Source organism: Mixophyes fleayi, chromosome 11, assembly GCF_038048845.1.
Source record: "Mixophyes fleayi isolate aMixFle1 chromosome 11, aMixFle1.hap1, whole genome shotgun sequence".
Classification (NCBI taxonomy): Eukaryota; Metazoa; Chordata; class Amphibia; order Anura; family Limnodynastidae; genus Mixophyes; species Mixophyes fleayi.
In genome coordinates, this window is record NC_134412.1 from 75,849,181 (window position 1) to 75,864,183 (window position 15,003).

The following is a 15,003-nucleotide window of genomic DNA, read 5'->3' on the forward strand; positions in this document are numbered from 1 at the left end:
CTAGTATTTGTGAACCCTTACTGTCAGTTGTAAACTATTTCTCATTTGACCTTGCAGAAATAAAACTTCCCCCCCCCAAAAAATTCCTAAATTATTAAATAGCTGTATATAAGGAGAAAACTAAATAAATGTTGATTAGGCGCATTCATACATTTAACTCTTAGCAAGGAACCCTGATTCACCCCAAGTCAAAAACAACCTCTTGCACCCCCCGCAGGCAGGGCTGCCATCAGGGGGGTACAGGAAGTACAGCAGTATGGGTTCTGACAAGACCTGGGCCCAAACAGATTTATTAGGGGAAGGGGCCCCTTTGTAGTCTGCAAGTCCCAGCTGCTGCCATTGACTCCAGTCCCAGCCCCCAGGTGAGCATCTTCCCGAGAGAGGGGCACAAACAGAAAGCAACAAGGCAGAGTGGCTCCCTGCTCCCTGCAGCATTGCTGACATCGTGTAACTATTGATGACACAACTCTTTCAATGGAGAGGATCCAGCAAGAAGAAGAAGAGGAGAAGAAGAGAGTTATACGTAAATGAAAAAACTTCTGCAGGGGTTAGATAGAATTGAAGGCGTGGGATGGCTGGAGAGAACAGGAGGGGGTGAGAGAAGGAAAGGAGGGCAGCCTAGCCTGTTACATTTTTGCTGGGTCCCACAATTTCTGGTGGCAGCTCTGCCCACAGGCACCACCACTTTCATGTGCAAAATCGAGCATTGGGATAATTGATTAATGCAGGATAATGTATGAGGAATATAGACAGGAGAAAGTACTGTAGTTCATCTCAGCCATGTTTTATCATGTGTGCATGCTTTGTGCATTTATCCCTGCATAATCCTTGGCTAATCCTCCATCCACAAAACATAAAGAACGCAGGCCCTACTAATATATATTACCATGTTCGCTTCAGAGATATGGTCAATACTGGTGACTTCAATGTCTACAGCAACAATCACAGGGGGACCTGCAAATGAGAAAAGGATAATAAATATTACTATCATAGACGTTTCAATAGTTGTTAATAAAATTTCATTGATTTTTGTTAACATAAGGCCCTAGAATTTCAGACACTCCAACATGACCCCCTTACACCCTGTACAAAATAATCTGCTCCTGAACCTCCCACTTAATGGGATAGGATATCCCTGCTGCATTTATTGAGTTTATCTCAGCAATGAATGTGAACATCATTTTATTGGCCAACTTTCTTGACAGGCGAAAACGGACTTGCTTCACCTTATAACTCGGAGGATTAGCACGAGCACTGTTGTTGCTAGAATAAACCATTGCTGGGAATAATATCCCCCGACTTTTTCCTGCTTAGCAAGGATGGTGATAACAGATGAAATAATTGAAAAAATTGACTTTCAGTTCCGGTTCCACCACACATGAGCACATCTACAGGGATTGGTCCAGAGAAGCACTAAGTTAGCCACTGCTGCGACGGGCCAGTATAGCACTATTTTATTGAGAAGTGAGTTTTTAAGCCACAATCTGGTTGAGTTGATAAAAAGGCGACTGAGGGTTACATAGTGGAAGGCACTGGGCCCCCAAAACCACAGAGTAGTGTTGCGGGGTTCCTATAAACGTAGTGCGGGAATACTGTGGTGTCAAACACATCTCTATAGGAAACAAAGTTTATACATCTAAATTTTGATCTTTATTTATGTCCAGCTTGCGCGATGCCTCAGTCTTTAAGGGTGGAGATGTTCCTCACACCTAACCTTGCACTGAAGTGAAAAACTAAATGTAATAGTGCAGGATAGGATTATTTAAATGAGCTGTCTGGGGTGGAGAAGGCACATTTGGAAGATGTTCCCTTGTTTACTGGTAAACCGCTTTTCCTTCCCATGAAAGGACTTCACTGCTTGGTCAGAGGTGCTGGAAACCCAACCTGGTCCTTATTATTTTATTGTGAAGCACCTTCCACCTTCCAATTCCATTTTTTTGGAAAAGAGCATTTGTAATCCCACTTTATACACCAATGTACTAAAAAACATTCCACCACACAAAACCCATGTACTAAAGACTAATAGAGACCTATTCATTAAGCCTTAAACCATATTTTTTCCGCATGGTTTAGGCCTTTTTAAGAAACATTTTGATTTATCAAAAGCCTAACACAGGAGATATCATAGATATATCATAGATATCTCCTGCTTTAGGCTAAGCATCTGGATTAAACCGCAGTCCCCATAATTTTTCGGTCTGGTACTATTTAAGAAGCTCTGCAAAGGGGTGGGGTACTAATTATCTATGCTGATAATACCAAGAACGACATCATAGACAAAATATGCCCAAACATGACTTCAGTGACATTAAAAAAAAATTACGGTTACCTCTTTAATGACAAGAGAACTATCCGACTGTGTTCTCAAGGATCCCGATCAGAAGTAATGTCGCTGAAATCACGGTCAGGCATATTTTGTCTATGAAGTCGTTGTCGGTGTTATCAGCAACGTTAATATCATTACCACCGCTGAGAGTAGGCATGCATCATAGACAAGAGTAGGCGTGCACCATAGACAAGAGAGTAGGCGTGCACCATAGACAAGAGAGTAGGCGTGCACCATAGACAAGAGAGCAGGCGTGCACCATAGACAAGAGAGCAGGCGTGCACCATAGACAAGAGAGCAGGCGTGCACCATAGGCAAGAGAGCAGGCGTGCACCATAGGCAAGAGAGCAGGCGTGCACCATAGACAAGAGAGCAGGCGTGCACCATAGACAAGAGAGCAGGCGTGCACCATAGACAAGAGAGCAGGCGTGCACCATAGACAAGAGAGCAGGCGTGCACCATAGACAAGAGAGCAGGCGTGCACCATAGACAAGAGGATAGGCGTGCACCATAGACAAGAGGGTAGACGTGCACCATAGACAAGAGGGTAGGCGTGCACCATAGACAAGAGAGTAGGCGTGCACCATAGACAAGAGGGTAGGCGTGCACCATAGACAAGAGGGTAGGCGCGCACCATAGACAAGAGAGTAGGCGCGCACCATAGACAAGAGAGTAGGCGCGCACCATAGACAAGAGAGTAGGCGCGCACCATAGACAAGAGAGTAGGTGTGCACCATAGACAAGAGAGTAGGTGTGCACCACAGACAGGAGAGTAGACGTGCACCACAGACAGGAGAGTAGGCGTGCACCACAGACAGGTGAGTAGGCGTGCACCATAGAGAGGAGAGTAGGCGTGCACCATAGACAAGAGAGTAGGCGTGCACCATAGACAAGAGAGTAGGCGCGCACCATAGACAGGAGAGTAGGCGCGCACCATAGACAAGAGAGTAGGCGCGCACCATAGACAAGAGAGTAGGCGTGCACCATAGACAAGAGAGTAGGCGCGCACCATAGACAGGAGAGTAGGCGCGCACCATAGACAAGAGAGTAGGCGCGCACCATAGACAAGAGAGTAGGCGCGCACCATAGACAAGAGAGTAGGTGTGCACCATAGACAAGAGAGTAGGTGTGCACCATAGACAAGAGTAGGTGTGCACCATAGACAAGAGTAGGTGTGCACCACAGACAGGAGAGTAGGCGTGCACCACAGACAGGAGAGTAGGCGTGCACCATATACAGGAAAGTAGACGTGCACCACAGACAGGAGAGTAGGCGTGCACCACAGACAGGTGAGTAGGTGTGCACCACAGAGAGGAGAGTAGGCGTGCACCATAGAGAGGAGAGTAGGCGTGCACCATAGATGGGAGAGTAAGTGTATACCATTGGGCATTGTGGGGTAACATTTTTTGTGGTTTGTAAGTTACCCTTACTATGCTTACTACTTATGGGTTGTTCAGACTTGAAAAAGGACATAAATAGCAACAGAACCAGCACTCATGTGTCAGTTGTGAATAACTGAATATAATGAATTATTTCATTATTAGTGTACGAAAATTACAAAATATTAACCTTAATCTCACATTAGTTATTAAACCACATACTATTGTTGAGGAAAATCAGCTATAAACTGTACTCTTCCCTCCCTGTCATAAACACATTAAGCAGTATTTAAATGAGCTGTTGGTGCGGCCTATGTTCTAATGACACTAACCTAATGTGATCATTCAGAGCCAATGTGCTGCAAGCTGGCAGTTTGATGATGTCACAGGATGTTTCTCCATATCTCACTGAGCATGCTCCTGCCAGTACATGGGCTGTTCACACTCATTAATAATAATCGTTATTAATAAATGCCCAGATGTAACTTCATGAAAGCATGAGATATAAAGTGAATATAGAAGAAGCAGCTTTAATACACAGTAAATGTGTAAACGCAAATATATGCTGGCTGGATTTCGAAACATTAAAAAGCGTATTGTATAGTTCTAACAGTAAAGTTACTTTTTAGTTCTAATATCAAATAATAATGATAAATTCCCCTTACTCTACCTCCAATTCCGGGCCTGAAATTTGTTGCATATCCTCTCATCAAGCCATCCAAGTTAGGCACCCATGAGATTTCAATATTAGATCCAACATAATTCCCGATATCCTCCGCACCACTGAAACAACAATGTATATACTATAAGTTATATAGTTACATATTTAGTCAGGTTGAAAAATAGGTCCAGTGTTGATCCAGAGGAAGAGAAAACAGCTGTCAAATTAACTTCGCAGTGAGAAAAAAAACCTTCCTGATCTCCGGTGGATTGTCGAAGGAGGGAGGGGGGGGGGGGGGTGGAAGAACTATGGGGGTCTCCTTGGTAATTAAACTAGAGGGTGTGGTTAGGGGACTGAGCTGGGCCGTACCCTGCTGTCTAGTGAACCCTCTGTCTGTGAATCAGATGTTTGTGGACGATTCTTGTTAGTGAGAGTAGTTAACCATGAGGTGGTGATAAGTGATGTTATCCATGAGTGTGATGAACCAGACCAGATTATTGAAGACGTCATGGATAGGAGTTCAGTTTGTTGCCAGGCCTTGTGGAATGTGTATTTAGCTGCTAAAATGATGTGCGAGGATAATTTCCTGGAGGTTCTGTCAGTGTATTGGGTGGGGGAAGCAGAGGAGAAAGGTCCAAAGGATACCATTTATGAATGAAAGGCATTTGATCCATTTTTAAATTCTTTTAACGGATTTGCATTGTGTAGTGATGGCAAATAATCAAATATGGCTTCTTAGCAGTTAATAGACATTAGATGAATAATAAGTTACAAGAACTGGTATAACGTAATGTTACCTGATGCATTAAAATGCATTCAAAGGGCAGTAAAAAGCATCTTGAACACCAAAATTACATTTGTCTTTTAACACTTTTAATTCCAGTTGTTGATCCAACTATCACCCAAATCTATTTCTATTTATAAGGTAGCTTGAAACCAGTTCTGAAAAGGTTCGTAGCGACTCTCTTCCTACATCATAAAACCAAACCTCCCAAGTGTTCAATTTAAGTAGGACAGTCCCTTCAAACTTGGGAACAGCCAACATGTTTGTCAGGAAGGGTGTGTCACTACTTAACATGGTGATTGGGTACCACACATACCTGCTGGGTTGACCAGTGCGAACTAGATAACTGTTAATTTAAAGTGGCAATGTAGGGACCACCCCTGCCCCGCGGGTTAAGTGTTGAATTAAACACCACTTAACCTGTGGGGTCCCGACATTGCCGCTTTAAATGAACAGTTATCTAGGTTGCACTGTTCAGTGACGTGGAAGTCAAGTGCCGGAGAGGTCTGTGTTCGGAATTACTTGCGGTCAGCATCATCCAGCCATCGGAAATGTGCAGCGTCGCTTTGTAGGTGAGTCTGTTTATATTGGTGTCGTTTTTTTTTCTAATCAGTGTTTCTTTCTATCCTGCTTGTCTAGGTTGTGGTGATCGTTTTTACGATTACCACCGGACGTGTATCCCTATTGTCGGAGTTGTGGTAATCCTTTTTACTATTACCACCGGACCTGTATCCCTCTTGTCGGAGTTATTACCACCGAACCTGTATCCCTATTGTCGGAGTTGTGGTAATCCTTTTTACTATTACCACCGGACCTGTATCCCTCTTGTCGGAGTTGTGGTAATCCTTTTTACGATTACCACCGAACCTGTATCCCTCTTGTTGGAGTTGTGGTAATCCTTTTTACGATTACCACCGGACCTGTATCCCTCTTGTCGGAGTTGTGGTAATCCTTTTTACGATTACCACCGAACCTGTATCCCTCTTGTCGGAGTTGTGGTAATCGTTTTTACGATTACCACCGGACGTGTATCCCTCTTATCGGAGTTGTGGTAAATGTTTTTACGATTACCACCGGACCTGTATCCCTCTTGTCGGAGTTGTGGTAATCGTTTCTACGATCACCACCCGACCTGTATTCTGCTTGTCGGAGTTGTGGTAATCGTTTCTACGATTACCACCGGACCTGTATCCCTCTTGTCGGAGTTGTGGTAAATGTTTTTACGATTACCACCGGACCTGTATCTCTCTTGTCGGAGTTGTGGTAATCGTTTTTACGATTACCACCGGACGTGAATCCCTCTTGTCGGAGTTGTAGTAATCGTTTCTACGATTACCACTGGACCTGTATCCCTCTTGTCGGAGTTGTGGTAATCCTTTTTACTATTACCACCGGACCTGTATCCCTATTGTCGGAGTTGTGGTAATCCTTTTTACTATTACCACCGGACCTGTATCCCTCTTGTCGGAGTTATTACCACCGAACCTGTATCCCTATTGTCGGAGTTGTGGTAATCCTTTTTACTATTACCACCGGACCTGTATCCCTCTTGTCGGAGTTGTGGTAATCCTTTTTACTATTACCACCGGACCTGTATCCCTCTTGTCGGAGTTATTACCACCGAACCTGTATCCCTATTGTCGGAGTTGTGGTAATCCTTTTTACGATTACCACCGAACCTGTATCCCTCTTGTTGGAGTTGTGGTAATCCTTTTTACGATTACCACCGGACCTGTATCCCTCTTGTCGGAGTTGTGGTAATCCTTTTTACGATTACCACCGAACCTGTATCCCTCTTGTCGGAGTTGTGGTAATCGTTTTTACGATTACCACCGGACGTGTATCCCTCTTATCGGAGTTGTGGTAAATGTTTTTACGATTACCACCGGACGTGTATCCCTCTTGTCGGAGTTGTGGTAATCGTTTCTACGATCACCACCCGACCTGTATTCTGCTTGTCGGAGTTGTGGTAATCGTTTCTATGATTACCACTGGACCTGTATCCCTCTTGTCGGAGTTGTGGTAATCGTTTTTACAATTACCACCGGACCTGTATCCCTCTTGTCGGAGTTGTGGTAAATGTTTTTACGATTACCACCGGACCTGTATCTCTCTTGTCGGAGTTGTGGTAATCGTTTTTACGATTACCACCGGACGTGAATCCCTCTTGTCGGAGTTGTAGTAATCGTTTCTACGATTACCACTGGACCTGTATCCCTCTTGTCGGAGTTGTGGTAATCGTTTTTACGATTACCACCGGACCTGTATCCCTCTTGTCGGAGTTGTGGTAATCGTTTTTACGATTACCACCGGACCTGTATCCCTCTTGTCGGAGTTGTGGTAATCGTTTTTACGATACGATTACCACCGGACGTGTATCCCTCTTGTCGGAGTTGTGGTAATCGTTTTTACGATTACCACCGGACCTGCTACAGGTGTACACATCAAATCGTGGGTGTTTTCAGGGTAGGGATATTGAGGTGACTCTTTGGAAGCGCTAGCCACGTACCGAATGGAATGTAGTTCACCCCTCATGTGATGTTACCATGGCCCCAGTGCTTCTTGATCACATCTCCTCTTTGTGTGTGTGCGATGCTTCTCTTGTCCTGCTTTCTGGTTGGGCAACATTGGGAGGTATGAGAAGACCTTGCCTGTAAGAATCCTTCGATGGTTTGATGGAATGTTTGTCAGTTTGCCAGCAGGGCTCTCTTCTTACCTCTTTGTCTGTTAATACCCAATCTTATTTTGTTACTGTGTTTGATACCAAAAGTGCAGCAGAGTACACTGCCCCTATATTAAGCAATGTTAATAAAATTATAAAATAAATATGAATAATAGAAAATAAAATGTCTGGATTGTACAAAACCTCCTAAGAAAAGCAGAGGATCTAACATCTTATATATGTTGTGTGTGTATGATATGCAGCTCTCGCAGCCTGCCTCCTCCTCTTTAGTCCTGTAGTTGACAAGGTAATTACAACAATAAAAGCACCTGCTATGCAGAAGCATTTACTGAACCATGATGCAGTTTGGAGGGGGGCAACAATTGGTATTAATTGCCCTTTACTTCTTCATCATAAACTTGTTTCAAAAGTGCACAGCTAGTGATTTTGCTGACAGGGAGCAAAGTGCTTGATATTATTTTTGACATTATAGACCACAGGAATTTTATTTTGTGTCAACTTCAAATGTCAGTGCCCCACCTCTTTGGATTTCGGATGTGCATGAAACAAGCTGAGTGATGGGAGTACAGAGCAAAGAGATATGAGACCATTGAAGCCATGGGGACCCCGGGGAATATGACAAAAGTTGCATACCCAGTAAGTAAAACTTTGCTTTTTTATTTTAACACGTTTGACAACATAAAAATAAGTTTAAGGGAGGTCCAAGTAGCAGGTGTGGTGGGTTCAGCAAATGATTCGGGAGTGGAAAAGTATAGTTTAAAATTAATATGAAATGCATCATCATGTCACCTAATGCATTTGTGGGCAGCACGGTGGCTCAGTGATTAGCACTTCTGCCTTACAGCACTGGGGTCATGAGTTTGATTCCTGACCATGGCCTTATCTGTATGGAGTTTGTATGTTCTCCCCGTGTTTGCGTGGGTTTCCTCTGGGTGCTCCAGTTTCCTCCCACACTCCAAACACATACTAGTAGGTTAATTGGCTGCTATCAAATTGACCCTAATCTCTCTTGGTCTGTGTGTGTATGTTAAGGGATTTAGATTGTAAGCTCCAATGGGGCAGGGACTGATGTGAGTGAGTTCTCTGTACAGCGCTGAGGAATTAGTGGCGCTATATAGAATAGATGATGATTTCTGACATCATACAATTTGCCCTGCCCACGTTATGATGTATATTGCACCGTTAAGTCCCACCCACAACCACTTTTCATACCTTCCTTGGTGCACTATCAGGACATGCTAGTGAACATGGTACACAGTATATATATTATTAAAACAGGAGGAAAACTTGTGCATTAAGCCAAATTAAAGTAATGTAGTGCTTTTAAAATAATCAATAAAATGAAAAAGAAGTAACACAGTAGAGAGTGTGCAACGATAATTCAATTTGAAATTCAAAGTACAAATTATCTGCACTTTAAACCATTACAGGGGTACCCTGAGAGTAGCAGTACCGTAATATAAGAAAATAATATGTAGGCTCAAGAATATCTGAAAAAGACAAAAAAACAACAACAATCATGAACTCATTGTTTAGTTGTAATTGTTCAGTGTCTTTGTCACTGTAGCCAGTTCCAATACTGGTAGAAATTGTTGCCAGTATTGCTATGTATTAATATGTGTCAAAGTGATGGATGAGGTTGAAACAATCTAATATCAAAATAGAAAAAAAATAAATTGAAACTAAAAATGAAATTGAAAGCACACAATGTTATTAGTGTAATTATTGATCCTACAGGAGCAATTAACTGGAGAAGAAGGTGCAGTAAATCCTGAATTTTCAAACTTGTAACATCCACATTCACATCTGTATGCCAGAATTAGTTTGTACCTTTCACCACAATGTCCTGGATTTCAAAAAGAGAGTCTTGATGTGAAACTTCTTTTTATTTTAGAAACATCATCATCACCATTTATTTATAAAGCACCACTGATTCTGCAGCGCTGTATCAGTCAGTCCCTGCCCCATTGGGGGGGGGGGGGAAGAGGAGAGGGAGAGGGAGAGTGAGGGGGAGAGGGAGAGAGACTAGGGTCAATTTTCTTGATAGCAGCCAAGTAACCTATCTGGGCATCATGGTGGCTTAGTGGTTAGCACTTCTGCCTCACAGCACTAGGGTCATGAGTTCAATTCCCCCCCATGGCCTTATCTGTGTGGAGTTTGTATGTTCTCACCTTGTTTGCATGGGTTTCCTCCAGGTGCTCCGGTTTCCTCCTACACTCTAAAAACACACTGATAGGTTAATTGGCTGCTATCAAATTGAACCTAGTCTGTGTGTGTGTGTGTGTGTGTTAGGAAATTTAGACTGTAAGCTCCAATGGGGCAGGGACTGATGTGAATCAGTTCTCTGTACAGCGCTGTGGAATTAGTAGCGCTATATAAATAAATGGTGATGATGATGAATTAACCTACCAGTATGTTTTTGGAGTGTAGGAGGAAACCGGAACACCCAGAGGAAACCCCCGCAAACACAGGAAGAACATACAAACTCCACACAGATAAGGCCATGGACGGAATTGAACTTATGACCCCAGTGCTGTGAGGCAGAAGTGCTAACTATTTTAATGTCATCTATTAATTAGGTTAACTGGTAATCACCACCCACTCCCCACCTATCCCTACACCCAAGTCTAATTACAATCTTCCATCTTTTACCAATATGACAAGATCTCTACTCCAGAAGCTACATATAGATGTCAGTACGATTCATTTATTTCATACTATCAACAAATTATAAGCAATTAACTCATGATAATTCCACTGAGGGGTATTGATTTCAAGAAATTAATCCATCCCTCGAGAATCACAAACTACATCTGCAGCCAGTGACTCATAAATCATATAACTTCATCTTTAGTTTCATCGAAATCATCTACATAACTCCCAGAATAAAAGAGACATCTAATATCTGAATAAGAGTAAGGTGATATAAAGTTGGACACCTACGGACCTTTTTGGTTATAAAGATACTGAACTTTTTATAGAGAAACTGGTTACCAAATGAAAATCCCTTAACTACTAAGGATATTGTCACATCAAGACGCTCTTCTCGAAATCCAGGACATGACATTGTGGTGAAAGGTGCAAACTAATTTGTAAACATGGATGTTACAAATGTCAAAATTTAGAAATCACTTCTGCAATAAATTGCCCCTTTAAGATCAAACATTACACTAATAACTTTGTGTGCTTGCAAATTTATGTTTATATTTCTGGCTTTTATTTTCATTTTAGTTTTAATTTGATTTTTTCTATTTTGGTGTTTTCTAGTTTGATTCAACCTCATCAATCACTTTGACACTTATTAATACATAGCAATACTGACGACAATTCCTACTATTATTGAAACTGGTTACAGTAACAAAGACATTAAACATTGAGCACATGATGGTTACATTTTTGGGGTTCTTTTGTTATAGTCAAGGAGGGATACCTGGAATATCGTGCAGCTATAGTGGTAGAACGCAGTCTTATTTCCTCTTCAGTTTATCATAGGAATCTCTGTATTCATTGGAAATGTAGAACTTCTATCAGCCTATCTAATATATATAAGCCTAGCGGTGTGTGTTGGTGTGTGTGTGTGTGTGGAAAAAACTATTTTCTCAGAAAGGGCTCATCCAATTGACCTGAAATTTGGTATACTGACATTATTTGACAAAAAAATGATAATAGTGAAGTCAGTTAACTTACATCATCCCCCCTTCCCCCCGTGGGAGGGGTAGTAAAGGCTAAATTTACAAGTTGAGGGCTCAAACTCTTGACCATGTGGGTATTTATTTACCAGAGCCTGTCTTTGGTCATGGACAATTGTATGTCGCATTTTCACGAGTACGGAGAAGGAGTGATGTGAAAGTGTAGGTTATGAATACTGCCCTTCAAGGAAGACTGATTGAGCACAGCGATAAGGTGTTTAGCAGAAACGTGTATCGAGAGGTTTTAGAACAGTAAGACGATGGAGATTAAGGATGTGGTGATGAAGATGAAGGATGAGGTGATGAAGAAGAATGATGAGGTGGTGACATGTGGACAAAACCACGTTAAAAAAGGGCGCTTACGTCGGGAAGTAACGCTCTTCCCCTGAGGAGGCCTGGCCTAGCCCCAAATGCATGACAAGAACCTTTTTAACACCTTAAGTAGCTTGATTTGACTAGAATGCATGAGTATCATGCATGGGTTAACTTGTTTATGAATATCTGGTGATAGGACTGATTTATTATCGCCACTTATCGCAGTGATAGAAAACCATCTATCGCCATGATTTAACAATAACATTGACCAAGAGCGATAAGGGTAGTTTTAAAATAGAATAAAAATATTAATACAAAAATATTTTTTAAAAGAATTCCAATGTGCAAATGTGCTTTAATTAAATAATCAAGCATTTTTTTTCATTTATTTTCTTCTGCTATCTCCACCCTGAGATGACTAGCTATGACAGTAAATAATGAATAAAAAAAATGCTTTATTCTTAAAATAAAGCATTTTTTTCATGGCAAGTATTTTTTTTTTTTAAACACTTCTATCTATTTGTTACTATTTGATTTTGATTTATTTTTTTGTAACTACTGTAATTGAAAGCCCAAGTATTGACATGCAGTTCCAATTGTGCCAGGTCACACTGGAGATTGGCCTGGAGAAGCAATTAGTTAATTCCTACAGCTCCGGGTCGAGTATTGCTCAGAGTTTAATAATAAATTATGGCAATAGGCCACATAATAATAAACAGACCAGTAAGATTCACCCTATAAAGCAGAAGGAATATAAACAGGATGTGAACAGAAAAGAACACAATGAATTTTGTTACTGTTCAGATGATCATGTTAAAGACAAGGAAGGTATGAAATATTCCATGTACACACTGTGTAATTCTAATGCAATCCGTGCCCTAAAACAATTGTACAGCACTAATAAACAGTAAAGTAGACATAGACAATGGACCTGATTCATTAAGGATCTTAACTTAAGAAACTTCTTATTTTAGTCTCCTGGACAAAACCATGTTACAATGCAAGGGGTGCAAATTAGTATTTTGTTTTGCACATAAGTTAAATAGTGACTGTTTTTTCATGTAGCACAATGTGTGACTCCTAAGCTGCCGGAGGACTACAAGTCCCACTGGTTTGCAGGCATGCTAGTAATTCCACGCCAGCTGGAGATCAACACTTTGGCCAAGCCTGCAGTTTAAATGGTGCCACCTCCCCTTTTAGGAGTACTGCCATTGTATATTCAATAGAATAGGACCACTTGGAGGGGTTTCAGTGTAAACTAATCAGTGAGTAGGAGTTAATTACGAGGCAGTTCATAAAGGGTTTCTTGGGTCATTTGGAAGCACTCAGTTGCCTGCTCATGTTACAACCTGGCAGTCTTTCCATCAGCACTGATACTTTCCAGTAGGGAAGCGTTCATAGTATTATAGTACTAACATAGCTGTCAACATTTTAAAATTGTTATTTCCTAATTTACTACTGAGCAGCTGCATCTAAGCACATTATGAGTGATTATGCCTCATTGGACCTTGGAGCACTACAATGCCCAGCATATCATGTTAACTGAATTTAATTATTTATAACATATGTGTTTTGCATTTGAAATTGTCCTCTTTAATAAATATTAACTTTAATTAATATTAATAGGGACATTATAATGGACAAACATTTTTAGGGACAAATTTTAAAACCTGGTACAGTTCCTGGAAATTACGGACTGTTTGCAACTATGTATTCACAACAGGTAATGTCGGGTCCTCTCTGCCATCAGAGAGGACCAGACATAACTGTGAAGACTGTATAACCCTGCAGCACAAGGTGAAACGGAATGTTGAGAACTCCGTGTGACTTTACTTTGTCTAACAGTTGTCCATTGCAACAAAATAACTATAGATTAAATAGCAACTAGCAATTGTCCATGTGAGAGGTGAAAGTAAGTGCGAGTGGGTGTGAACTGAGTTTCTCTACGAAATTATTTTCAGGAACAGTGTCTTTGAGAACTGTTAGAACCCATTAAATAAATTGTTAAATTTAGTTTTAATTACATATATCTATTTGTATATCTAGATCTCTCTATATCTCTATATCTAGTGTATGTATATCCGTATTGTTTATATCATGCATATTCTGAACAGGGCAATATTCTATAGAGAAAATAAGAAGTTAATCATTTACAATATTAGCATATGAAGTGCAAAAGAGGAACATGGCGCAAATTTAAGGTCTATAGTGCAGATTAAAGTTGGCGCGAGGTGCCAGAAAACATCGACTCGATGAGCCTAATGCCGGCTATTACGGTAAGATATCTCTGCTCGTTTTTCTGGGCATCTCTATGGGAGACGAAGAAAAATGAGCTGAAATTTCTATAAAAACTCTGACGCGAGGAGTCATTCGTAAACTGTTCCAGAGACACATTGCGTCACCTTGCGCCGAATTGAATCTGCCCCTAAGTGTTCATTAGTTGCAAAAATGTTTTGATTTACATATATATCTTTATATGCAATATCATAGAGCATGTACCAAACAACCTGTCCTCACCACGTAGGCTATAAAATGTGATGCAAGTAAAATTTGCTTCTAAGTAGACTCGGTTATAAACATAAATATGAGAAATTCACCTACCAGCGACACATCTGTATCTATAATATTTTTGGAAGAGACAAAACAACTGATTAATGTACATTACCTGTGGCACATGGCGTGTGGGATACATAGTACAGCAAACACAAGCAGCGTCCAGGTGATGTATCCCATGTTTATATCACTCAGTAGATGGTCACAGACTGGATCTGAATTCCATAACAATGATACAGTGATGCCTTCCTGTTATGAGAGGTCTGTGCTGCGTTAGATGCCAGCGCAGATCGCTGGCTGCCAATGAAGTGCCCAGAGATGCAATGATTCAAGCCATAGAGAGCAGATTGCTGGACTGTCATGTACAGCTGCTCCACTAAGACTGCTTGCTACAGTCCGGGCACATGTATCTGAGCTCTGTGTGGCATCCAATCAGAGATACCACTACCACGACATAGGTATAAAAAGATACACATACATCTGACATACAGTAAGTATATAGAACTAAGTCAGAATTATTTTACATATGAAAGTAAATATACATTGCAGTACCATTGTAGATCAGTGTTTCCCAAACTCAGTCCTCAAGGCTCCCTAACAGTACATGTTTTCC

The 15,003-nt window shown here is 41.2% G+C and overlaps 1 protein-coding gene across 1 annotated transcript in view; it reads right to left on the reverse strand.

Moving 5' to 3' along the window:
- GABRD (gamma-aminobutyric acid type A receptor subunit delta) overlaps positions 1–14,757 on the reverse strand; it is a 58,298-nt gene extending 43,541 nt beyond the window's left edge. Inside the window, exons 1-3 of the mRNA XM_075190818.1 lie at positions 14,503–14,757; positions 4,376–4,488; positions 887–954 (exon numbers count right to left, since the gene is read on the reverse strand). Coding sequence (XP_075046919.1) covers positions 887–954; positions 4,376–4,488; positions 14,503–14,570 — 249 coding nt within the window. The 5' untranslated portion in view covers positions 14,571–14,757. The remainder of the gene's footprint in view (positions 1–886; positions 955–4,375; positions 4,489–14,502) is intronic.
- Between the last annotated feature and the right edge of the window lie 246 nt (positions 14,758–15,003).